This window comes from Rhinatrema bivittatum, chromosome 16 (assembly GCF_901001135.1).
Source record: "Rhinatrema bivittatum chromosome 16, aRhiBiv1.1, whole genome shotgun sequence".
In the NCBI taxonomy this organism is placed as follows: Eukaryota; Metazoa; Chordata; class Amphibia; order Gymnophiona; family Rhinatrematidae; genus Rhinatrema; species Rhinatrema bivittatum.
Genome location: NC_042630.1, coordinates 34,807,348 through 34,834,440, shown reverse-complemented (window position 1 = coordinate 34,834,440; position 27,093 = coordinate 34,807,348). Strand labels below are relative to the sequence as shown.

Below are 27,093 nucleotides of genomic sequence, written 5' to 3'. Positions count from 1 at the left end.
TACTACAGGAACGAAAATTATCAGGTAAGAAACTAATTTTCCTTTTCTTTCGAAATCTCTCTCCTAGGTACCTTGACTTCTTGTCTGGGGGGTGGATGTTGGAGGTTTCAACCTCTCCTCCCCTTCGCCGCAGCCCGACCCGCGGCCCCGAGATGCGCATTCCCCGGGGCTGCTGCAGCAGAGAGTTCACATTCCTCTGCTGCCACACCCCGGTCGCTGCCTCCTCGAGCAAGAAGGGGGGACCCAGTCCTAGCAGGTCTACACCCTCTGTTCAGGGCCTTCCCTACCCATCCCACCTTCCTACAGCTATTGGCCAGGGAATGGGATACGCCCGAGGCCTCGCTTAAGGTCAGCAGAGTGATGGAAAAGCTATATCCTCTTCCTGAGGACTTCCTTGATCTTCTTAAGGTTCCGAAGGTGGACTCCACAGTTTCGGCAGTTACTAAGTGGACAACTGTCCTGGTTACGGGAGGCACGGCCCAGCGGGATCTACAGGACAGGAAGCTGGAAGTCTACCTCAAAAGGGTATTTGAGGTTTCTGCTTTGGGAGTCCGAGCGGCCATCTGTAGTTCATTGGCGCAGAGAGCGGGGCTCCGCTGGGTTCAGCAAGTCCTTACTTCTCAGGACCTACCACTGGAGGAAGCAAGTCAGGCGGACCCCCTAGAGGCTGTCATAGCCTACAGAGGGAATGCCCTGTATGATCTTTTATGCGTACTGGCAAGATCCATGGTTTCGGTGGTAGTGGCGAGACGTCTTCTCTGGCTTCGCAACTGGGCGGCTGATTCCTCCTCCAAGTCCAGCTTGGGATCTCTTCCCTTTAAGGGCAAATTTCTTTTCGGGGAGGATCTAGACCAGATCATTAAGTCCCTCGGTGAGAATACGGTACATCGCCTGCCCGAGGACCGTCCGTGATCCTCGGTCGTTTAATCCCTCTAGAAGCCGGTTCCACTCGCAACGCCGGTATTGAAATCCTAGACAGACGACGCCTCGGACTCCCTCTTCAGATCTCAGTCGTGGCCTCATTCCTTTCAAGGCCGCAGACCACCTAGGGACGGGGCGGCCCAAGGGGCTCCCTCCAAGTCCTTTCAATGATGCCAGACTTACCCACTCCTCGACCGACCCCTCCCCCCAGGATCGGGGGACGAATATCTCTCTTTTATGAGGAGTGGGTTCGAATCACCTCGGATCAGTGGGTTCTAGACATCCTAAGGCGCGGTTATGCATTGGATTTTGTTCGACACCCCCCCCCCCCCCCCCCAAGGGACAGGTTTCTCTTCTCTCCCTGTGGACCACGACACAAACAGCTCATTGTCCGCAGACTATGGACAGACTCCTGGACCTTGGGGCCATCCTTTCTATACCCTTCGAAGAGGTGGGCTTGGGTCATTATTCAATCTTCTACGTGGTACCCAAAAAGGAAGGATCTTTTCGTCCAATCTTGGATCTCAAGGAGGTCAACAAGTCCCTCAAGGTTTTTCATTTTTGAATGGAGACTCTGCGCTCAGTAATTGCGGCAGTACATCAGGGAGAATTCCTTGCTTCTCTCGACCTGACTGAGGCTTATCTTCACATCCCCATTCTCAAAGTGCATCAGCGTTTCCTCCGCTTCAAGATCTTGGGACAACATTTTCAATTCCAAGCCCTTCCCTTTGGCCTTGCGACCGCCCCGCGGACGTTCATGAAGATCATGGTAGTTGTGGCGGCAGCTCTTCAACAGGAGGGGATCCTAGTGCATCCATATCTGGACGACTGGCTCATTTGTGCAAAGACGCTATCACATGGTCATGCAGCGGTTACCCGGGTAGTACAACTTCTTCAGTCCCTTGGCTGGGTTGTCAACTTCGCCAAGAGCAGTGTCAGTCCCTCACAGTCCTTGGATTTTCTGGGAACGCGCTTCGACGCGGCTCAGGGAAAGGTTTTCCTGCGTCCGGACCGGGCTCAATCGCTCCGGGAATAGATTCAACACTTTGTCTGTCTTCCCTCTCCCACAGCCTGGGATTACCTACAGGTCCTGGGATCCATGGCATCTACTATCGATCTAGTACCGTGGGCATTTGCACATATATGCGCCTGTTACAAGGGGCACTATTCTCCTGCAGGACTGCCAGCTTGAGCTGGTAGCTAGACCTACTCCATCTGGCACAGGGCAAGCCACTAGAAATTCCAGATTGGGTGGTGGTCACCACCGACGCCAGCCTGGCTGGTTGGGGGGCAGTGTGCAAAACGATTTCAGCACAGGGACAGTGGACAAAGACCCAAGCAGCATGGCCAATCAATCGTCTGGAAACGAGAGCAGTCCAGCTGGCACTCATACGCTTCCTTCCTCTCGTGCGACATCGTGCGGTCAGGATCCTTTTGGACAACGCGACCACAGTAGCATACATCAACCGCCAGGGCGGCACGAAGAGTCTCGCTGGAAACGGCCCACCTGATGTCATGGGTGGAGATTCATCTCACCCGGCTGGCAGCCTCTCTCACATTGCGGGGTAAGGCCCACTTTTTTCTCGCTCTTACCTCCGAGGGCCCCTGCGCCGACCACGGGCCATCTGGCAGCTCATCTGCCCGCCGTCCTTAAACCGACGAAGCCCTCAAAGAACACCGATCGCCTTACACAGGCGCCCCTCCTCCACTGGACGCACACGTGACGTCATCACCCCTCGACCTAGGGGGATTTAAACTTGGGAGCCGCTCCCAGGCGCCCTTTCCCGCGGCGACCAACGCGATCGGAGGACGCCCGAGCAGAGGCAGAAGCAGGAGCTGGGAGAAGGGGCCGCGCAGTCGGCGCTTGAGCCCGTCGGGGTAAGGCCCACTTTTTTCTCGCTCTTACCTCCGAGGGCCCCTGCGCCGACCACGGGCCATCTGGCAGCTCATCTGCCCGCCGTCCTTAAACCGACGAAGCCCTCAAAGAACGCCGATCGCCTTACACAGGCGCCCCTCCTCCACTGGACGCACACGTGACGTCATCACCCCTCGACCTAGGGGGATTTAAACTTCAGAGCCGCTCCCAGGCGCCGCGCGCCGGGCGTCGCGCGCCGAAGGAGCGCAACAAAGGGGCCTGCCCCTTTGTGCGCCCCTTCGTGCGGACCCTGAGAGCGGAGCAGAACCACACAGAGGCAACCAAACACACAGCACAGCCTTACCAAACAAACATTCATCATCCAGACTACCAGTCTTCCAAACAAGCCCTCTACAATACAGACAACCCAATGAGACGCCGCAGTCTGCACCAACGACACAGCTTAAACAATAAGTCTTCACTGCTCAGACAACTAGAATCCACAGTTGCAGACAAACAGACAGCCCTGACTGATAATCGGACTACACAGACATCACAAATAACGAAACTAACTAAACTACCAGACGCCATCTCCAGACAACTCAACCACCACCCAGACAACCAGACGCCATCTCCAGACAACTCAACCACTACCCAGACAACCAGACGCCATCACCAGACAACTCAACTAATACCAAGACAACTAAACGTCATCAATTAAACAACTCAGCTACTGATCTGACATCCAGTCGCTTCATCGCTGACAACTCAGCTAGCTCCTAACAATGCAAAAAATGTGCCACGGTCTCCCAATACCGATTCTCCATCATCGAACGCTACTCACAGGAAAACCAAACATACTCTACAATCAACGCACCTACAAATCCCTTATCCCTATCATGATTACTCCAATCACACAACTTCTAGGATTCACTCTTTTTTCACTGATATTATTTAATGCTCAATCACTATCCAAGAAATCTCTGATTTTAAATGACCTTCTCCTAGATGCAAACCCAGTCCTCTGTGCTATAACAGAAACGTGGTTTAAATCTACAGATATAGCTTTAATTAATCAACTACCAACTCAGACCTACGACTTTTTCTCGATCCCACGACAGAAAAAAAGGGGTGGGGGCATTCTCCTAGCAGCAAAGAAAGAACTCAGATTCTCTCATCACCCAATCAAATCTGACTCTAAATTGGAAACAGGTCTTTTCAAATCAGACTCTCTACAAATCCTTCTAGTATATGCCCCCCCAGGACTTCTAGAAGCGGATCCATCACCCTTCCTAGAAATCTTAGCATCTTATCTAAAACCAGACTCCCCAATGATAATCCTAGGAGATTTCAACTTGCACGTTGATAACACCACACTCTCTACCAGCTGCGAAACCATTCTTACAGCCATGTCTGCAATGGGATTCAAACAAATAATCAATGAACCTACCCACAAGGCAGGTCACATACTGGACCTTATCTTTGTGAACTCAGGTATAACACATTCAGTACAACCCACTTGCAAAAAAGTTCCCTGGTCAGACCACTCTTTAATCTCCACCACCTTCTCAATGACCCAAACGAGCAATAAACCCTCTCCTCAACACTCATTTCTCTACAGAAAAGTATGCGCCTCAGATGAACTCAGCAATCATCTAATCACGGAACTCTCACACATAGACGTCACATCACCTAATGCAGCCATAAATTCCTGGTCTACTATAACAGAAACTGTGGCAAACAAACTTTGTCCGTGGACAACAAAAAAAGTCAAACAAGGCGAGTCAAAAAGACAGCCATGGTTTACTAACGAACTTAAAAACCTCAAACTTAACCTGCGTCAAAAAGAAAGTAAATGGCGTAAAGCCCCTTCCCCCTTTACACTTTCTACATACAAACTCGCCCTCCAATCATACAAGAGCTCCACTTTAAAAACAAAAAGGGACTTCTACGCACATAAGATTCATGACATCATATTCGACTCCAAAGCGCTATTCACATTTGTCTTCAATCTAACTCAGGCCAACCTTCCTGACATACCACCTAACCAAGCTCAAACAAAAGCTGATGAGCTGGCATTCTTCTTCAGTAAGAAAATCACAAACCTGCTAACACAATTAAAGCCTAATACAGGCACACCAGCCAGCAATTACGCACTCCATAATAAAGACATCTCCCTCCAGTCTCTTGAACTCACCACTTCCTCAGAGATCCAAACACTTCTTAAGAAAATGAAACCCTCATCTCATCCACTAGACCAGATCCCATCTAAACTACTACTGCTAATCCCGGACACCATAACCAAAACCCTAGCGGACATCATAAACTGCTCATTCACCCAGGGTTTCTATCCAGACGACCTCAAACTAGCATCCATTAAACCGCTCCTCAAGAAGCCTAACTTGGACCCCAAAGATCCTAACAACTTCCGTCCAATCTCCAATCTGCCTTTCATTGCCAAGGTGATGGAGAAACTAGTTAACACACAACTATCTGAATACATAGAAGAACACAAAATTCTATTCCCTACTCAATTCGGTTTCAGAAAAGCTTCAAGCACAGAATCCCTTCTAATCTCACTGACTGACTACATTATACTGGGCCTCGACAAAGGACAGGCCTTCCTACTGATTTTATTGGATCTATCGGCAGCTTTCGATACTGTTAACCACGCCATATTACTAAAGCAACTGGCGAACATCGGTATTGCAGGATCAGCACTAACATGGTTCAAGACATTCTTAGAAAACAGAGGTTTCAAAGTTAAAATCCACAACAAAGAATCCCCCAGATACCCATCTTCACAAGGAGTTCCTCAGGGTTCCTCTCTCTCACCAACACTTTTCAACTTATACCTTCTCCCGCTTTGCCAACTGCTAAACAAATTGAACCTAAAACACTTCATATTCGCCGACGATGTCCAGATTGTGATCCCCATCAAAGAATCCATCACTAAAGCTCTAGAACTTTGGGAAAACTGTTTTCAAGAAATTAACGATCTCTTATCCAGCTTAAATCTTATTCTAAACCAATCAAAAAGCGAATTCATGCTAATCTCTCCAGATAATTGCAAAATCACTACAAACCCGCCAGCCAACTTGCAAATCTCAAAAGTAAGAGATTTAGGAGTTTCTATAGACAACCGGCTAAATTTAAAATCGTTTATCAACCAAACAACCAAAGACTGCTTCCACAAACTGCACGTATTAAAAAGAATAAAACCCCTATTTCATTTCCATGATTATAGAACAGTGCTCCAAGCAATAATATTTGCGAAAATTGATTACTGCAACTCTATCCTTCTAGGCCTCCCATCATCCCACACTAAACCTCTCCAAATGATACAGAACACGGCAGCAAGAATTCTAACAAACAAAAGGAGAAGAGATCACATTACACCAGTCCTCAAAGACCTTCACTGGTTACCAATCCACTACAGAATAATTCATAAGTCCCTCACCACAATCTACAAAAATATCCATGGACTGGCTCCACTCCATCTACAAATAGCTCTCAAAAAACATTCCTCCAACAGACCCATCAGAGAAGCATATAGAGAATATCTACAAGTACCTCACAACAATACCACCCAACATATAACATTGAGAGATCGGGCCTTCTCCACAGCAGGTCCCCCACTATGGAACTCAATCCCCTTAGAATTATGACAGGAACCATGTCTTCCAACCTTCAGGAAGAGACTTAAAACATGGCTGTTCATGAAAGCATTTCCGGACCCTTAATGATTCACTTCCATCAAATGCAGCAACACTGAGCATCTTCTATTAAACTGAAACAGACAATACCAACCAATCACTACAATGTTTTACTTCTTGTTAAACTTTTTATCTCTCCTCTAACTCTAATCCCAGTTAGAATAACCCCTGTTTTATTGTAACTTTTTCTTCTACGCACTTGTTATACTTTTGTAATGTATACTCTTACGTTTTAGCTATGTACGTTATAATGTATTGCTCACCCCTTGTTTTATGTAAACCGACATGATACGAACTGCCGTGAATGCCGGTATAGAAAAACACAAATAAATAAATAAATAAATAAAAATTGCGGGCATGGACAACATTCAGGCGAACTTCTTGAGTCAACTGCGCTTAGATCCCGGAGAGTGGTCACTTTCCGAAGAGGCGATACAGCTTCTCATTCTTCGCTGGGGGACCCCTCGACTGGACCTCATGGCCACTCTCCACAACACCAAGGCACCGTGATTCTTCAGTTACAGACGGGAGCACAGTGCAGAAGGCATGGACACGCTGATACTTCCCTGGCCATGTCACCTTCTTTACGTGTTTCCCCCATGGCCACGTGGGCAAAGTCCTTCAGAGAATAGAACTGCATCGGGGTCTCGTCATTCTGGTGGCCCCAGAATGGCCAATGGCGTCCTTGGTTCGCAGACCTCATCAATCTCATGCTGGATGGCCCTCTATGCTTGGGCCATCTTCCTCGTCTACTACACCGAGGTCCAGTATTTTTTGACCAGGCGGAACGCTTCTGTCTTGCGGCCTGGCTTTTGAGAGGCGGCGACTCCAACGCAAAGGATACCCTGACGCGGTAGTCACGACACTTCTCAAGGCTAGGAAGACTTCAACCTCCGTCGCTTACGTAAGAGTCTGGAAGGTGTTTGAGTCTTGATGTACCTCTCATGGCACTAGGCCTAGAACGGCCATGGAGCCTCAGATCCTCACGTTCCTACAGGACTGCCTAGAGAAGGGACTCGCCTACAACTCCTTGGGAGTACAAGTTGCTGCTCTCGGTTCACTGGTTCAGTTGCCCGACCAACTTTCACTTTCTTCCCACCCGGATATCACCCGCTTCCTCAAGGGGGCGAAACACCTGAGGCTTCTCCGGTCCAGAGTCCTTGTCCTTCCTAGAGCCTTAACTTAGTTCTCAGAATTCTGGCTGGCCCTCCCTTTGAACCCCTGCGGGCCGCCTCCCTTAAGGATCTCACTCTCAAGACGGTCTTCCTGGTGGCCATCTGTTCTGCACGCAGGGTCTCAGAGCCACAAGTGCTGTCATGCAGGGAGCCTTATCTCCGTTTTACTGACTCTGGGATCTCTTTGCGTACAGTGCCTTCCTTCTTACCCAAAGTGGTCTCGGCATTTCTTCTGAATCAGACGATAGAACTTCCCTCCTTTTCTTATATGTCATACTGGGTCAGACTAAGGGTCCATCAAGCCCAGTATCCTGTTTCCAACAGTAGCCAATCCAAGTGGCATGTTTCTGGCAAGTACCCAAACATTAAATAGATCTCATGTTACTAATGCCGGCAGCAAGTAGTGGCTATTCCCTATTGATTAAATGTGAATAGATTATTTACTTTGTTGGATAATACAAGGACTAGAGGACACTCCATGAAGTTAGCAAGTAACACATTTAAAACAAATCAGAGAAAATTCTTTTTCATTCAACACACAGTTAAGCTCTGGAATTCATTGCCAGAAGATGTGGTTAAAGGCAATTAAGTGTAGTTGGATTTAAAAAAAAGTTTGCATAAGTTCCTGAAGTCCATAAACTGCTGTTACCCATTTAAGTCCTTTCATGATTTTGTAGACCTCTATCATATCCCCCCTCAGCCGTCTCTTCTCCAAGCTGAACAGCCCTAACCTCTTCAGCCTTTCCTCATAGGAGAGCAGTTCCATCCCCTTTATCATTCTGGTTGCCCTTGGAAAATGTTTTCACCCTTGAATTTGGAGACTAGAGAATGCTTAGCAGTCCTTATTACAAACGAACTGCATTCGAGCATAACGCAGGTGAGCGCATTCAAAAGCTCTTGTAATGGCACCGTACACCTGCAGCTTCTCTAACTGGCTTTCTCCTGGTTTTTAAAGCCCAGCATCAGGGAGAAAATCAGGACCTAAGGAATATATATATATATATTATTAATAGCATGCACTATTTAAAAAGAGCGAGTAAGAAAAAAAAACTTCAATATTCCTTTAGCTGGAGCAGAGCAGAAAAAGAGGCCTGTGTGCAGGCCCGGTATTCTGATCTAGCATGCGGAAATACCAGCCGGGCGAAAACAGGAGAGATACAGTGCCTGAGGGGCTGCCTGCAGGGAGGTGTGTATGGGTAGGGGCAGGGTGGGAGAGGGAGATATCCAATCCGGAGAGAGATGGATTGCTGATTTTCTTCCCTGTCTTCTGCGGCCACTCATATTAAGCTCACTCGGGCCGATACAGTAAAGCCCGCTCTCCTGTGCGCGCGATTCAGTATTCAAATTAGGTAAAAATAGGTAAAAAGAGGCGCTAGGGACAGTAGCATGTCGCTAGCGCCCCTTTTTGGACAGGAGCGGTGGCTGTCAGGTTTACAGCCGACGCTCAATTTTGCCGGCGTCGGTTCTCAAACCCGCTGACAGCCACGGGTTCAGAAACTGGACACCGGCAAAATTGAGCATCCGGTTTTCGAGCCGCGAGCCGCAGGCCGACTTCAATTTTTTTTTTTTTTAACTTTTTGTAACTTTCGGGACCTCCAACTTAATATCGCCATGATATTAAGTCAGAGGGTGCACAGAAAAGCAGTCTTTACTGCTTTTCTGTGCACTTTCCCGGTGCCCGGAGAAATTAGCACCTACCTTTGGGTAGGCGCTAATTTCTGAAAGTAAAATGTGCGGCTTGGCTGCACATTTTCCTTTCTGAATCGCATGGGAATAACTAATAGCGCCCGCAACATGCATTTGCATGTTGCGGGCGCTATTAGGTTCGGGGGGGGGGGTTGGACGCGCGTTTTCGACCCCTTACTGAATTAAGGGGTAATGCTAGCGCGTCAAACACGCATCCAATCGCGGGTTAACAGGCACTCCGGTGGAGTACTGTATCGGCCTGACTGTTGGAAACAAGTGGCTGAAAGCTTTGGGTGATATTTAATGTTTCTGCTGGGTTGGCAAGTGCGATTAACGTGCCTGATTAAATTTTGTGTTATGGCACCCGTGAAGTTGCAGCGTTGAGTTAATTGTTTTACAATTAGTACCAGTGTGAGAGGTACACTTATGTCTATAAGAATACTTTGTTGCGGACATGGTATTGCCATACAAGAGGAGGGGAAATGTGACACTCTTTTGGTTTAAAGCATCTAAATTCTGAATAATGGGGGATACTTTCCTTCCATGATTCTTTTTGTGGTTTGTTTTTTGCTGAAATCTGTGTGTTTCTGTGTCCTGGAGTTTTTCTTTTTCCACTCCTGAGAGTTCATTTGGAGGGTAATTTTCAAAAGCTATCTACCCAGGTAAAAGGGTTATTAGAGCATTGCCCACCCTCTGTACAGGTAAAAGTCTATGCATTATACCACAACATGCGTGCTTTTTACCCACGTTTGTGTGGAGGTGTTCCCAGGGTGGGGTTAGGTGGGGGAGGCAACAACGCTTGCAGTTTTCTATTTCCAGAACGATGAGGTCATTTGGGCCGGAAACGGGTCCTTTTTTTTTCTTGGGCAGCTTTCAAAGGGAAAGGATTAAAACTGGAGCAAAATCTGTGGGCAGAAGAGCCTGCAGACTTTTCACCAGTCTGCAGAGTTACTCTCTCTAAGCCTTTAGCAAGATTTCTGGAAGCCTTCTTGCAGGGTACACCGACTTCCCTGGGACGGGTTTCTGGTGCATTCATGGGCCACCCGCGAGCATATTGTAATTGAGGTGAGACCCGTTTCAGCTGGCTTCTCTTCAGGAATACTGGGAACCCTTGGATGAGCATTTTCCCCCTCAAAAGCTCACACAAGATAGTTCCTGCTCTCAAGCAGCCTACCCACAAAGGATCCATTGGCACTCAGATCTGCGCAGTTGCGTAATTGGGCAATATGGGAGCTCTTGCAGCTATGCTCTTACAGTTTTACCCACTAGTTTGGGTTTGATGGTGTTTCACAGCTTTCTCACTTCACTGTGCCAAAGCAAGAGACCCAGATAAAAACATCAAGGTAACCTAGTAATTGTCCAGTCCAGGATCTGTTGGCCTGCTTTATCTGTCTCTGTCTAGTTATCCCTTGCATCATATGTCACCATGTTTGTCCCAAGAATTCTTGAAGTCTGGTGCTGTTTGGTTGCTTATCACTCTTTACTAGTAGGTGATTCCAGGTTGTTGCTGCCTTCTCAGTAAAGCAATATTTCTTCACTATCAGTTTCTTATTCCAACTCTGTATCACAACCCCTTGTCCTTCAGTTTCACTCTACGGAAAATGCTGTCGGAGGGTACCACCTTTGGCAGAAACACATCTTAAGGTCAGATGGATTTCCTCCTTTCTAGCCTTTTTATCATCTATTTATAGCCTGTCTCTGTCAAGGATGGAAGTCCCTTCCCACCTTGTGCCGGAAGGTTCTGTTTCTGCCTACCAAAATACTTGCATTCCATTGCAGTAGGAAATTGGATTTATTTAACACCCTGTCACCTCCCAAAAGGATGACTCCTCCCCCCCCCGAATACTATAAAATTACAGCACTCAAACCGCCAATCAAACCTCGTCTGCGGCACATAGATGGGCATTCTCAATTGATCTTGCTGCTTGTATGCTGTTTGATGACCTTTTTAAGTGGAGAAGGAACAGTATGTTGTGGACATTGCCTGATCACAGCTGGGTAAGCTGAGGGGGCGGGGAGATAAAGTGCGTCACTCAAGGTGACACAGAGGGTCTGTGGTAAAGTAGATCTGTAACTGGGATGGCAGGAGTTTGCCCAACTTGCAGTCCAATCTGGTAGATTGTCCTTCCTCCCCTGAGGTGATGACGTACGTATCAATGTGGTGCTGTATTTATGTAGCAAGGATTGATTGTCAAGCATTGAAGTGACTCTATTAGAATTTCATTCATTAACATGGAGCTCTGTGCTGGAGCCCGAGTTGCTGCGTTTCTCTTGGGAGATTTCATGTTGCAACATTTTATTTTTGTTCATGGTTCTGTCTCTCTCCTGGAACCGTCGGGTGGAATGCGCGGGCCGGTTCCATGGATTTTGGACACTTGGGAGCGGCAAAATACCCTCACCCTCTCTCTCTCTCTTTTTTATCCTGTTCTATAGCGCCAGGTTGGAGGTGAAGCTGGGTCGCTCTGAGAGTCTGAAAGGACGGGAGGAGATGAAGAGAGCGCGCAAGGCTGACAACGTGCCCCGCTCCAGGAGTGACGTAGACATGGACGCTGCTGCAGAAGCCACGAGGCTCCACCAGTCTGCTTCCTCTTCAACCTCCAGCCTGTCTACAAGGTAAGAGAGCTTCAGGTGAGTTGGAGAGAGATCTCCCCCAAAGGTCGCCTCGCTGGTGTGAGATCGCAATAGATCTGAGTGTCCTGCAGACTGTCTAATGTCAGTGAGGGAAAACCATCCTTAGCTTTGTACTGTAACTGAGTGTTGAAAAATGGATTTTAACATGTAAAGGGATAAATGTGAGATGGAAAGTGGTGCAGAGCTCTTAATGGAAGTTGTTTGGCTATGTGGATGGCCATGGCCCTGGTTTTTTTTTTAACAGTGCCTCCCAGAATGGAGAGATGCAAAGGATTAATGCAAGCTGCTGAAATGGTGCTCTTCTGTTCTTACTCTGCAGATCTCTGGAGAATCCCACCCCGCCATACACCCCAAAGATGGGCCGCAGGTAAAGGAGGTGGTGAGAATTCACACTGGAGGGGTGTCAGAATGCCACTCTGACTGGTGGGGCTGTCAAAAACCCCTTTAGATAAAGGCTAGAGGGTCCACTCCATTTCTGAAAATCTAAGGCACAGGACTTAGAAATGACCTGGACTATCTAGAGTGAGCTATTGTAGAAATACAGTGCATTGACTGTTTAAACTATAAAATCACTGAAATTTGATGATGATGATGATCACCAAAAGACACAAAAAAAAGCCTTAAATGTTAGCATTACAAATACTTAGCAGGTATAGCTTGCGGTATAGAATGTACAAATTCACCTTGTTCATTAACCAAATTTTAGTGTCCAGTCAGATGAATCCAGAACAGGTGAGTTATGCACCTCTACCAGCAGATGGAGATAGCGCAAACTGACATCATAGTATACATACCCCCTGCAGTGACATCAGCCTGCCAGTATTCTCCGTCTCCCGCAGGTGGTGGACGTGCATCTCCCTTCTGGAGATTGCTTCATTTTGAAAAAGGAGAATTAAGGTTCCTGTACATACTCGGATCATTCCAGAGCAGTGGGTTGTGTATCCCTACCAGCAGATAGAGTCGGGGAACAAAACTTTGGACACTGTTACATAAGAGAGTGCCACCTGCAATTCCTCAGTATCTCTCTGACTCCAGCAGATGGTAGAGATGCAAACCTGCAGTCTAGGGCTTAGTCAAAAAATAAATAAATAAATAAAGTGTACTTAGTTAAGATTAGCTGAGCTGAGATTTTGCTCCCTGAGGTGTTAGGCACCATCGCTGGGCATCCTGTGGCTTAGATACCCCTGACTTTGTTTTGCCCGCTCCCAGCCGGAGGGCCTTTTAACCAGAGGCTTCTGGTTCCCTTGGCCTGCGAAGCTGTTCCCAGTTCCCTCTGGTCCTGCTAAGGTTAATTAAAGTTTTTATTTAAAAAAAAAAAAAGGAAAGTGATTTCATCAGAACCTAAGAAGTTCCTCAGGTAGTTGGGGCCCAACCGGGATCGTGGGTACTGTGGCCCGAGGAGGAGACCGGTCAGTGTCTAGGGCATGCGGGTCGGCCGCCCGGGGCTCCAGGCGGCTGCGACATCAGACGCAATCGCTTTCTGAAGTGAGGGGGCTCCCTTTGCTCTTTTGGGGCGCGCTGGTTCTTTTCTCACATCCTGCGGTGTGAGTTACGTTTTCGGGGCAGGCAGCTGTGGGCCCTGGAGCCTTGGTCCGCAGGCGCTTTGGTCTACCGGCAGGTGGCAGAGTGCGGCTCCTTTTCGGCGGGTGCTGTTTTCGTCTGAGCTCTCCCGCGGATCACTGCATGGCACTGAAATCCAAGATGGCCGCCTGCCATGTTAGGGTGCAGGTTCGATTTGCGCTCCCTCTGTGTTAACTATGGTTCAGGAAAGGAGGGCCCCTCGGGAGGGGGCCACTCAGTTAGGCTAGGCCTCCGATTGGCCGGGCCTCCTGCCTCTTCCAAGGTATCTCTACCATCTGCTGGAGTCAGAGAGATAATGAGGAATTGCAGGTGGCACTCTCTTATGTAACAGTGTCCAAGGCTGATTTCGTGGTGCCCGGGGGAGGGGGGGGGTGGTAGCAGCGGACAACTCTTTGCCCTTGCGCCACACATCCAACAAATACAGCTCCCTCTCCCGGGAGGAATCACAGGACCAGTCCAGAAAAGCCGGAAGTTCCATTGTCTGACTGACATGGAAAGAAGCGACCAAACTTGGGCATGAAGGAAGGAACTGTTCGCAAGGATATCCTGTCCTGGTAAATTCTCAGGAAAGGGTCTCTACAGGATAAGGCTTGCAACTCCGAAATCCTCTGTGCCGAACAGATAGCCACCAGGAACACAGTCTTCAGAGTTAAATCCTTCAATGATGCCCTCTTAACTAGACCAAAATATGGTATAAATATGGTATAAAAAAATTTGCATGTAATTAAAAGTATATGAATAAATGTTCCACTTGTGGAACGTTGGTACCTAAAAGGTTAAATTTCATCTGCCATTTGGATGCCCAATCTTCCAGTCTTGCAAGGTCCTCCTATAATTATTACAATCCGCTTGTGATTTAATACTCTGAATAATTTTGTATCATCCGCAAATTTGATAACCTCACTCGTCGAATTCCTTTCCAGATGGGGTGCTCCGCAGTTGGACCTGATGGTGACTCGAGCCAACTCGAAAACGGTTCGGTTTTTCAGTCGAAGGAGGGAACTCTAATCAGTGGGACTTGATGCTCTGGTGTGTCCATGGCCCATGGGATTTCTTCTCTGTCTTCCCCCCCGTGGCCTCTCATAGGCTGCGTTCTCAAGTGGATAGATTCTCATCTCGGGTCCATGGTGCTTATGGGCCCCGGACTGGCCCAGGCATCCCTGGTTCGTGGATCTGGTACGACTGGCAGAGGACGGCCCTCTTCATCTGGCTCATCTTCCGTGCCTTCTGTGTCAGGGGCCTATATTCTTGGATCGGGTCGATCACTTCGGTCTCGTGGCTTAGCTTTTGAGAGGCGGAGATTACGTCTGAAAGGGTATTCTGAGTTGGTAATTTCCACTCTTTTTCAGGCTAGGAGACCTGCTACATCAATGGCGTATACCAGGGTTTGGCATGTGTTTGAAGGTTGGTGCTTGCAGAGGAACCTGAGCCCCGTGGCTGTGGGGGTGTCCCAGATTTTGGCTTTCCTGCAGCAGGGGTTAGCTATGGGCTTAGCCTTTAACTCGCTTTGAGTTCAGGTAGCTACTTTGGGAGCCTTCCGAGATGTTGCTCAGGGTCAGAAGCTGACGACGCATCCGGATATCATCAGGTTTCTTAGAGGAGCGAAGCATTTGCTTCCGCCAGTGCACAAAGTATGCCCGGAGTGGTGCTTAAATTTGGTACTCCGTGCTCTATGCAAAGCACCATTTGAACCATTGAAGAGGGCATCATTGAAGGATTTAACTCTGAAGACTGTGTTCCTGGTGGCTATCTGTTCGGCACAGAGGATTTCGGAGTTGCAAGCCTTATCCTGTAGAGACCCTTTCCTGAGAATTTACTAGGACAGGATATCCTTGCGAACAGTTCCTTCCTTCATGCCCAAGTTTGGTCGCTTCTTTCCATGTCAGTCAGACAATGGAACTTCCGGCTTTTCTGGACTGGTCCTGTGATTCCTCCCGGGAGAGGGAGCTGTATTTATTTGTTGGCGGGACCGCTGTGCGACCTGATCAATAGATCCCTACAAACGGGAATGGTGCCGAGTGATTGGAGAAGAGCGGTGGTGGTCCCGCTTCACAAGAGTGGGAACAGAGGAGGCTGGTAACTACAGACCGGTTAGCCTCACTTCAGTGGTGGGAAAAGTAATGGAGTCACTGTTGAAAGAGAGAATAGTGAACTATCTACAGTCGGGAGAATTGATGGACCAGAGGCAGCATGGATTCACCAGAGGAAGATCCTGTCAGACAAATCTGATTGACTTTTTTGACTGGGTAACCAAGGAATTGGATCGAGGAAGAGCGCTCGATATCATATACTTGGATTTCAGCAAAGCTTTTGATATGGTTCTGCACAGGAGACTGGTGAATAAAACGAGAAGCTTGGGAGTGAGTGCCGAGGTGGTGACCTGGATTGCAAATTGGTTGACGGACAGAAGACAATGTGTGATGGTAAATGGAACCTTCTCTGAAGAGAGAGCGGTTTTAAGTGGTGTACTGCAAGGATCGGTGTTGGGACCGGTCCTGTTCAATATCTTTGTGAGCGACATTGCGGACGGGATAGAAGGTAAGGTTTGTCTTTTTGCGGATGACACTAAGATCTGCAACAGAGTGGACACGCCGGAAGGAGTGGAGAGAATGAGACGAGATCTAAGGAAACTGGAAGAGTGGTCAAAGATATGGCAGCTGAGATTCAATGCCAAGAAGTGCAAAGTCATGCATATGGGGAGTGGAAATCCGAATGAACTGTATTCGATGGGGGGGGAAAGGCTGATGTGCACGGAGCAGGAGAGGGACCTTGGGATGATGGTGTCTAATGATCTGAAGTCGGCGAAACAATGCGACAAGGTGATAGGTAAAGCCAGAAGAATGCTGGGCTGCATAGAGAGAGGAATATCGAGTAAGAAAAGGGAAGTGATTATTCCCTTGTACAGGTCCTTGGTGAGGCCTCACCTGGAGTACTGTGTTCAGTTCTGGAGACCGTATCTTAAAAAAGACAAAGACAAGATGGAGGCGGTACAGAGAAGGGCGACCAGGAAGGTGGAGGATCTTCATCGGATGACGTACGAGGAGAGATTGAAGAATCTAAATATGTACACCCTGGAGGAAAGAAGGAGCAGAGGTGATATGATACAGACTTTCAGATACTTGAAAGGTGTTAATGATCAAAAGACAACGACAAACCTTTTCCATAGGAAAAAAATCAGCAGAACCAGGGGTCACGATTTGAAGCTCCAGGGAGGAAGATTCAGAACCAATGTCAGGAAGTATTTCTTCACGGAGAGGGTGGTGGATGCCTGGAATGCCCTTCCGGAGGATGTGGTGAAGACCAGAACTGTGAAGGACTTCAAAGGGGCGTGGGATAAACACTGTGGATCCATAAAGTCAAGAGGCTGCCAATGAAGAATGGGTGACTCGCCAGAATGATGGCTACTGCCTGGAGTCAATACCCTTATTAAATAAACATACACATGCTTACTGTGACTCCAACATCGCTCTAAGCTTCAACAGCAAGATGAAATGTGGAAAAAAGGATTCACACTCACAAAGAGGGGAGTAGCTGGCTTGTTACGGCGGTTACTACCCCAAATCAAATAAGCCTGATACTTCACTTTCAATGCATATACAGCATAGTTCTCTGCTTCAACAGCATGGGAGAAGACTGATACTTCACGCATATCCAGCATAGCTCCCTGCTTCAACGGCAGGGGAGAAGAAAAGAGGGTTCGCACTCACAAAGCGGGGAGTAGCTGGCTTGTTACGGCGGTTACTACCCCAAACCAAATGTGCCTGATACTTCACTTTCGATGCACATCCAGCATAGCTCTCTGCTTCAACAGCATGGGAGAAGACTGATACTTCACGCATATCCAGCATAGCTCCCTGCTTCAACGGCAGGGGAGAAGAAAAACAACCAATAAGGGCTGTATAACATAGTCTGGGTAAAACAAATAAGCATGGGTGTATCTTGCTTATTGCGGCGGTTACTACCCCTACTACCCCTAACTAATCAAGCTAGATATTTCACTTGGATGCAGCTCCATCACTGCTCTCTACATTAAAGGTGGGGGTGGAAGGGAAATAGAACCAAGAGCTAAGAGAAACAGATAAGTATGAGAGAAAAAATGTGTGAAGCTTGCTGGGCAGACTGGATGGGCCATTTGGTCTTCTTCTGCCGTCATTTCTATGTTTCTATGTTTCTATGGATGTGTGGCGCATCCTTCTCCGCTATCTGGAGGTTTCTAATGCTTTTCGACGGTCTGACCATCTCTTTGTCTCTTTGGCCAAGAAAGGAGACAAAGCATCGAAAGCTACCACTTCTAGATGGATTTGGGAAGTTATCGCTTCCGCGTACATTTCTAAAGGAAAGCAGGCTCTTGTGGGGTTGAGAGCCCACTCCACAAGGGCACAGGCGGCCTCCTGGGCAGAGTGTCAACTTCTTTCTCCACAGGAGATTTGTAGGGTGGCTACCTGGTCTTCCATTCACGCTTTCACCAAGTTTTATCGTTTGGATGTCAGGGCGCAGGAGGAGGCGTCCTTCGGTGAGAGTGTTCTGCGAGTGGGTCTTTCAGAGGCCCGCCCAGTATAAGGTGGCTTGGGTACATCCCACTGGTCTGGAATGATCTGAGTATGTACAGGAAAGAAAAATTGGTTCTTAGTATGTACAGGAAAAGCAAATTTTCGTTCCTGTAATAACAGCAGATCATACCAGAGGCTCACCCTGTTCTGACTCTGAAAGACAGTCTGTGGAGCTTTTAGTATTCTGAAGGAATGATTGGATTTCTATTAAACAGCAGGGCCGGTGACTTACCGGTGTATGTTTCGTTGGTTTCGGGCGACCTAGACCTCTGGATAGTTGGGTGGGATCGGTCGCCCTTGGTTGAAGTTTAGTTTCAAGGGCTTGGGTACAGGCCGATACTGAGGGTCTACAGGTGGCACTCTCTCTTATGTAACAGTGTCCAAAGTTTTTGTTCTCTGACTCCATCTGCTGGTAGGTATACACAACCCACTGGTCTGGAATGATCTGCTGTATTACAGGAACGAAAATTAGCTGGTAAGAACAAATTTTCCTATAAGCTACTAGACCGTGTCCAGTGTTAGCCTGTCGTGATATCTGAAATTCATAGGCCTTAAACCTGTTAGGTCCCAATCACCACAGTGCCCTAGAATCAGAGTTGAGCATTCCTGGTTTAAAATTCAATTGTCTTCATTGGGGGGGGGGGGGGGGGGGGACGGCGTTTGGACCCATTTTCCTTTATACAAAATGGGAATCTGGTGAAGATACTTTAAAAAAGCTTTTTATTTTTTTATTTTCAAAACTAATTTCTTTCAGGAGTATTGAATCACCAAATTTGGGGCTTGGGGGAGATGTTCTTCTACCACACCTCCAGGAAGATGACCTGGGTCAGCTGTCAGACCTGGAGCCGGAGCCGGATTCCCAGAACTGGCAGCACACGGTGGGGCGGGAGGTGGCACCCAGTTTGCCACAGAGGGAAAGAAGCCGGCAGGAAGTGATACATGGTGAGTTCTTTATATTTCTTTGGGTTGGTGGTTTTTTTGGGGGTTTTTTGCCTTCTGCTCTTAGTAGGGATTTTGCAGACATGCATTTGGTTATTGACATCTAAAAGCTGGCACTCTGATCAGCTTGATGGCCCCAGCCAGCACCGTGCCCTGCCCTTCCTGAACCAGACTCCAGTTCCGCAGCCTGGGGATGCTGAGGAAGCAGCAAGCACAGGCCTTGGGAGAGAGTTGCTCGCCTTCCACGAAAATGCCACCTACTGGCTAGCTTAAAAGCACACGTGTATGAAATGCTGGAGGACTCAGCAGCAGGAGGAGGAATACGGATGGAGGTGGCAAAGCCACCTAAACCTTTAGATTTTTGGTCTAGGAGGTCAGTGGTGAGTGCAGGACCCATGAGACTAGTACTGGGGAGAAGGTCAGGTTGATAGCAGTGAGTATGGGAACCATGAAGTGGCTGTATTGAGGGGGGCTCAGCAAGGGGATAACGAGCATGGGACCCATTATGTTGTAATATTGAGATATGCTTGAACTCCAGGGCTGTGAAATATACACACAGGGCAACATAGTAAATGAAAGCAGAAAAAGACCTAATTGGCCTATTCAATCTGCTCAGTGGAGATCTTCCACTTTGGCTAGATAAGCAACATAACGCTAGGTATATGCCCTCTCCATTCTCACCCAGCGTCTTGTACCTAATTCTTCAACCCTTTCCCTACCACTGCCCTCCATATTGGTCTCGAGCATGCCCAGAATATGTTAAGGTGCTGGCTTCTGCTGGTAGGCCATGTCAGGCCTTGTTGTCTTCCTTTGATTCTTACAAGACTAGCACTTAATCCCCCATCCAGGACCTGCGTTAGCACCAAGCTTCCTAACGAGCCACACAGCCACCAAAACCAGCAAAGTTACTGTGGTGCGTCCACTGTCCCTTCCCTTTTTGAAAATAGAGAATCCTCTCCATTTATCCCTTTACCTTTTTGAAGTCCTTTACTGGTTTTCTGTCTCTCCCCCCACTTTGCAGAACTGTTTGTGACGGAGGCTTCTCACTTACGGATCCTTCGGGTGCTGGATCTCATCTTTTACCAGCGCATGAAGAAGGAGAATCTGCTGTCTCAGGATGAGCTGTGGCTTCTCTTCCCCAACCTGTCTGAGCTGATCGAGATACACAGTAAGAAGCATGGTTCAGTGTGCATAATACGGGCCCTGGCTCCCAAGCCTCAGGTTCAACCACACTAGGTTATCCTGTCCATTACCCCTGGGTTCTTCTCGCAGCAAATCCCAAGTGTGTCTACTGCCTGACATGCTGGAAAGCATTTTGAAGGTCTCGGTTTAATTCGCCTGCTTGCCTGGATCTTCGTCAGCGATGGGATGGGTGCGGGCACACGAGTGTTGCTGGTAACGAAGGGGGTCCCTGCAGTCTTTCCCCACACGGGAAGAGGGTACGAGTAGTGACCTCACCTGGCTAGGGCATTGAATATCCAGGCAGTTGTGCAGGAGGAGGTGGGTTATTGCTTAAATAATGCCTCCAGTTGTGGTAGTGGTCTGATTAGAGAGAAGGGCATTTTTGGGGAGTTAATGCCTGGTTGGAAAGATTAGAAGCAAAGCTGATAAACACACAAGCCACCTAGGCATCAGCAAGGGGCAGATCCCAGCCACTGGAGATGGATTACTGTTAGATTTTCCCACAGAATGTTTATAGCCTAAAAATCCTCCTCCTTGGTCCTTCCTTAAAATGTGCTTTGACAAGAGTAAACCATTGTAAGATTTGATGGCATTGACATTGACCTTGATGGTGATCTTCTCCTGAATTGCACTGCACTGACAGGTTTAAATTTAATTGTGCTTCCCCCACCCCTCCTCTCTCCCCTGTCATTGTCCCTTCTCCCATAACTCCAGACTCACTGTCAGAATCGATGAAGAGGCTCCGGGAAGAAGGGCCGGTCGTTGGCGAGATCAGCGATCTTATGCTATCCCGGGTAAATCTGTGTGTCCTTGAAAGTCTGTTGCTGCCGAGGGAAATCTGGGACTGTCCCCGGCTGCAGCTTAAACCAGGGCTTTGTATCTCCTTGTACTTACAATGACAGAGCCCTTGTGGGATGGAGGGTAGAACTACTGTGTTAGTTTATGGAAGTTTGCAGGGTTTTACTTTTTAAGGATATTACATAAACGAACATGGTTGCCTACTGTGAGAGGCTGTGAATTTTTATTTTTGACACTTCTGATTGTGATAGCGGGCACCTGTCTCATCATGTTATCGCAGTCTCAGAACGCGACGGGAATTTCATGCCTGCATGTCCACTGCTGCAGTTGATGCTCACTGGGGGAGATGTTTCCTGTTGTGTTAATCTCATCTGCTGATGCAGGCATTTTTTGCGCAGACGAGAGCAGCCAATTTTAGCGAGTTAGGAGGGGCGCTTCTGCTCCTTGCATCTATTTCCATCAGCACGTAAAAGCACGGCACCAGAGTTTGGCAAATTGCTTCATAAATGGTGCATCAGGAAGTTGATGGTTGGATGTGTTTGATTCGGACTGCAGGGGGGGCCCCTAGGAGGCTCAGTAACTCAGTGTAAGCCATCTTAGCACTGACCTTCGATTATTGGTTGGGAAGCAGATACTGCCCTTAGCATTCGGTTTGGAAGAATGGGACTTTGCAAATTTGGTGCTTTCTATGTTTTTTTGTTTCTTGGACTGTCTGTAGTTTGATGGATCAGCCGGAGAAGAAATCCAGCAGGAAGCTGCCAAGTTCTGCTCTTACCAGTCCTTTGCCCTGGAGCTGATCAAAACCAAACAGAGGAAGGAAACCAGGTTTAATCTCTTCATGCAGGTATGCGCACCTGTTTTGTTTTCTCTTTCTCTGTCTTCTATCTACCCTGGAACAGACATCGATGGATATTTTAGAAGCCTACACTCCATCCCTATCCCTGACCTGGGACAATCTTCTCTAATGCCGCACTACCATAATGAAAAGATACTGGTTCTGAGCTATTTACTTACTAGTTTGCTTTCCTTCCTTACTGAGCATACAATAACCAGACGGTATTATCAGTTTTTATTACTGTTACGGTCATTGGTCCTCACCCATACCCAGTGCTGCCCATTTATTATAACCCTATGTGCAAAGAGAGGCGTACACAAGTTGTCTTCTGAGCCGATTCTTTCCCCATCTCTGCAGGAAGCGGAGAGCAGCCCTCAGTGCCGGAGACTTCAGCTGAAGGATCTCATCGTCTCACAGATGCAGCGCCTCACCAAGTACCCTCTGCTGCTGGAGAACATCGTCAAATATACCGACAGTAAGCAGCTCACGCATCAAATCATGGTCAATGTCTTCCCCACCTTCCCTTCCTTTCCCCACCAAAAAGCATAAAACAATACTAGCAAGAAGGCATTTGTGTGTGCCCACTTCCAGAGTCTGTGGTGACTGTAGCACTCTGTCTGTGAGAGGATAAAGGCATCAGTGTATTGTAGTGTGGATGATGGCCTTGGCTGCACTGGGAACTGAACTGAAGCCACTAACACTATTCACACAGGCCACTATATGGCTGATAGATTTTATGTATTTTACACATTTATAGCCCGCTTTTTTCATAAATGTTCAAAGCAAATACCAGGTTAAAACATAAAAAACAAGCTAAAACCAGATGTACAAGACATACAGATGGGTCTTGATGTTCAAACACAGCTAGGCAAGTTGGGTTTGAAATTGACTTAGAAAGAAATGGCTCTATATCCCTTCACCTGTCCCTCGAGCCCTCTAGTCAGAGGTGACAGGCTCTGTATCCCTGCTCCCATCCTCTGAGCCCTCCAGTCCTAGAGGTGACAGGCTCTGTATCACTGCACCCATCCCCTGAGCCCTCCAGTCCTAGAGGTGACAGGCTCTGTATCCCTGTGTTCAGTCCCTGAGCCCTCCAGCCCTCCATTCTCTGAGTTTCAGTCCTACAGGTGACAGGCTCATTCCTGTTCATACCCAAGATCAGTCCAGACAAATGGGTTTTGCATCCATACCAGCAGATAGAGGCAGAGGGATTTGTCGGATTCTGAGGAAATCCCTATTTAGGAGGGGGATGACCTGAGAGATCAGTTTTTTCTGTAAAGAGGAATTGAAGCTGCTTACTCCTCATGTCCTGAAGGAGCTGGGAGTGAAAGTAATATGAGGATTCAGATAATGGAGTGGATCTGGTTCTAGACTGTATTCAGGGTCCTCGTACGGCTTTCCCTTTGCCTAAGAAGGTGAAGAAATTGGTAGACCGAGAGTGGAATGCTTCAGAACCTGGGTTAAAGGTGGCAAGGGTGATGGCATGATTATATCCTTTAACTGAGTATGTCTTACAACTCTTGATTTTGCCCATGGTAAATGCCTCTGTGTCAGCAGTCACCAAGAAAACCACCATCCCGGTAGTGGGTTCAGCTGTGCTGAAAGATGCCCAGGATCAAAAACTGGAGATCCAGTTAAAAAGGGTGTTTGAGGTCTCGGCCTTGAGCCTGCGCACGGTCATCTGTGGTAGCCTAATGCAGAGGGCTTGTTTGCAGTGGGTGCAGAAGTCTCAAGAGAAAGCAGGAGACTCCGAGGAAGATTCTCAAATGGCAGCTCAGTTAGAAGCTGGGATTGCATATGTGGCAGATGCCATGTATGATTTGATAAGGACCTCGGCCAGGAGTATGGTGTCGACAGTATCTGCTTATCTTCTGTGGTTTGCAATCGGTCAGCGGATATGTGGTCCAAGTCTCAACTCTGTAATCTTCCCTTTAAAGGGAAATTGCTTTTTTGGTGAAGATCTGGAGCAGTTAATGAAACAGTTGGGAGAGTCGAAAGAAAATAGGCTGCCTGAGGATAAGAAGAGCAATAGGAAGTCTTTTCCAGCTCGTTCGCGTTTTTTGGATGTGAGGCATTTTTTGTCCCAGCAAAGGTTCTTCATCCACACAGAAGTCAGGTTCTGGGAGGCAGCAATCCTTTCGGGGGTCCCAAACTCGGATGGGGCTGGTCAGGAGACCACAAGCAGTAAGACTTCACAATGAAGCCAGGTTTGTCCACTTTCTCAAGGAGTCAGTCGGAGGACGGTTGACTCAGTTTTACGGAAGTGGACCAAGATTACCTTGGACCAATGGGTTCTGGAGATAAGAGGCAGCTATGCTTTAGAATTTTCTCGCCTCATCAGGAAAGCCTTCATGGAGTCTCACTGCTCATCTATAGGCAGGTGAGAGGCGGTTTGAGAGACCCTGTTTCGCCTGCAGAGATTAGGAGCAATTGTGCCGGTCCCAACAGTGGAGCAAGGTCAAGGAAGGATAAGGAAGAGACGTTTCACCCCATTCTAGACCTGCAAAAATGCAATGCAGCGCTGCAGATTGCATATTTTCATATGGAAATGTTGAGGGCGGTGATAGCAGCTGTTCGCCAAGGAGAATTTCTGGCCTCTCTGGATTTAACGGAGGCCTATCTTCACATCCCCATTCGCATAGGTCATCAAACATTTCTTTGATTTATGGTGCTGGGCCAGCATTTTCAGTTCTGAGCCCTCCCCCCTTTGGTCTAGCTATGGCTCCACCGACCTTCACAAACATGTGATGGTTGTGAACATAAGAAATTGCCATACTGGGTCAGACCCAAGGGTCCATCAAGCCCAGCATCCTTTTTCCAACAGTGTCCAATCCAGGCTACAAATACCTGGCAAGTACCCAAACACTAAGTAGATCCCATGCTACTGATGCCAGTAATAGCAGTGGCTATTCTCTAAGATGATTTGATTAATAGCAGTTAATGGACTTCTCCTCCAGGAACTTATCCAAACCTTTTTTAAACCCAGCTACTCTAACTGCAGTAACCACATCCTCTGGAAACAATTCCAGAACTTAATTGTGCTGTGGTAGCAGCTGCATTGCGAAAGGAAGGAGTTCTGGTTCACCCTTATCTGGATGACTGACTTATTCGGGTGAAGTTGGAAGTGGAGTGTGGCCGTTCGGTTCAGAGGGTGCTGGAGATGAACTTGGCAAAGAGTGATCTCATCCCGAGTCAGTCTTTGGAGTATTTGGGGGCGAGATTCAACACCCGGTTAGGCAAAGTGTTTCTCACCTCAGAGAGGATTCTGAAGTTGCAGTCAAAGGTAACCTGACTGTTGCTGTTTCAGGTACCCAAGGTGTGGGTTTATCTGCAGGTCCTGGTTCAATGGCTTCAATTCTAGATCTGGTACCTTGGGCCTTTGCTCACGTGTCTGCTCCAGAAGGTGCTTCTGTCCCATTGGGATCTGTTGTCAAAGGAGTTTCTTGTGGTGGCTATTGTGGCCCAGTTTGGAGTGGGGAGTGGATCTGGAGATGTCTGGGTGGTGGTGACCACGGATGCCAACTTCAGAGGTTAGGGTGAAGTTTATCAAGGGTGGACGGCCCAGGGAAGGTAGTCGTCAGTCTAGAGATCCTGATCTATAAACCACCTGGAAACAAGAGCAATTCATGAGGCTTTGAAAAGCTTTCTTCCTCAAGCGTGGGGCCGAATGGTGAGAGTTTTTTCGGACAAAGCAACGACGGTGGCATATGTCAATCGACAAGGTGGGATGAAGAGTCGAGGAGTAGTTCTGGACGGAGCAATTCCTGCTTGGGATTGCAGCATCTCATTTTGCAGGAGTGGACAACGTTCAAGCAGATTTTAACAGCAGACAACAGTTGCATCCAGGAGAATGGGAGTTGTTGTCAGAGGCTTTCAACCTCATTTGGACCAGATGGGGCATTTCCCAGCTAGACTTGAAGGCATCGCACAACAATGCCAAAGTGAGCAGATTTTTCAGTTGCAGAAGAGAGTCAGGTTCTTTTGTGGCCAACAGGGATTCTGCTGTACGTGTTTCCTCCATGGCCACTAGTAGGCAAAGTCTTGTGGCGCATTGAACGGCATGCTATCTCTTCGGCCAGCAGGATGTCTGAACTCCAAGCTCTATCCTGCAGAGAGCCGTTCCTCCGTTTCACGGATTCAGGGGTGACTTTGTCTATGGTGCCATCTTTTCTCCCGAAAGTGGTGTCAGCTTTCCATCTGAATCAGTCGGTGGAGCTACCAGCTTTCCCGGAGGCCGAGTCCAGAGAGCTCCGGCAACTGGATGTTAAACGCATTCTTCTACGTTACCTAGAGGTCACCAATGACGTCCGTCTGTCGCACCATCTGTTTGTTCTTTGGAGTGGTCTCAAACGAGGAAGCAAGGCCTCGAAGACCACTATCGCTCGTTGGGTAAAAAGTGATATCGTCTGCATACATTGGCACTGGCAAGCGTCCTCCGGTTGGAGTGAAAGCATAAGAACATAAGAAAATGCCATACTGGGTCAGACCAAGGGTCCATCAAGCCCAGCATCCTGTTTCCAACAGTGGCCAATCCAGGCCATAAGAACCTGGCAAGTACCCAAAAACCTGGCAAGTACCTGGCAAGTACCCAAAAACCTGGCAAGTACCCAAAAACTAAGCACATTCACTTCGTTCACAAGCGACTTCCTGGGCGGAAAGCCAAACGGTATCGTCTCAGGAGATATGCAGAGCAGCAAAGTGGAAATCATTACACAAGTTTGCGCGTCATTATTGTTTGAACTTGCAACCTCCTGGTCTGGGCTTGTTTGGCAACCAAGTTATTCGAGCAGAGCTATCCGGGGCCCATCCTGTTTAGGGAAGTTTTGGTACATCCCACGGTCTGGACTGATCCGGATACGTACAGGGATACGTACAGGGAAAAGAAAATTATTCCTTACCTGCTAATTTTTCGTTCCTGTAGTACTCCGGATCAGTCCAGACACCCACCCATGGTTCTTCGGTTCGGTCTGGAAGTATGGTTAGCCAGCTCAGTCGCAACACTGAACATGCAAAGTTTCTCGATCCTTCGGGTTACTTTGTCTACAAGTAATTTCAATTCTGTATATAGTTGCTCCGCAATTTTGGAGTCTGTTTTGATCCATTCATCGGTTGTTCTTGCTTTGATATTCTTAATACTGAAGGGATGCAGGGGGTGCGACTGGTTATCTCTGGTTATCTCTGTCTCCATCTGCTGGAAGGGAGGCATAACCCACGGTCTGGACTGATC

The 27,093-nt window shown here is 47.9% G+C and overlaps 1 protein-coding gene across 5 annotated transcripts in view; it reads left to right on the top strand.

The window, feature by feature from the left end:
* Nucleotides 1-27,093, top strand: part of ARHGEF11 (Rho guanine nucleotide exchange factor 11) — a 218,593-nt gene that overhangs the window by 144,243 nt on the left and 47,257 nt on the right. For all 5 annotated transcript variants that reach the window (XM_029580824.1, XM_029580826.1, XM_029580827.1 and 2 more), the window contains 7 exons: nt 11,787-11,966; nt 12,304-12,351; nt 18,870-19,057; nt 20,076-20,222; nt 20,951-21,030; nt 21,753-21,878; nt 22,227-22,344. In XM_029580824.1, coding sequence (XP_029436684.1) covers nt 11,787-11,966; nt 12,304-12,351; nt 18,870-19,057; nt 20,076-20,222; nt 20,951-21,030; nt 21,753-21,878; nt 22,227-22,344 — 887 coding nt within the window. The remainder of the gene's footprint in view (nt 1-11,786; nt 11,967-12,303; nt 12,352-18,869; nt 19,058-20,075; nt 20,223-20,950; nt 21,031-21,752; nt 21,879-22,226; nt 22,345-27,093) is intronic.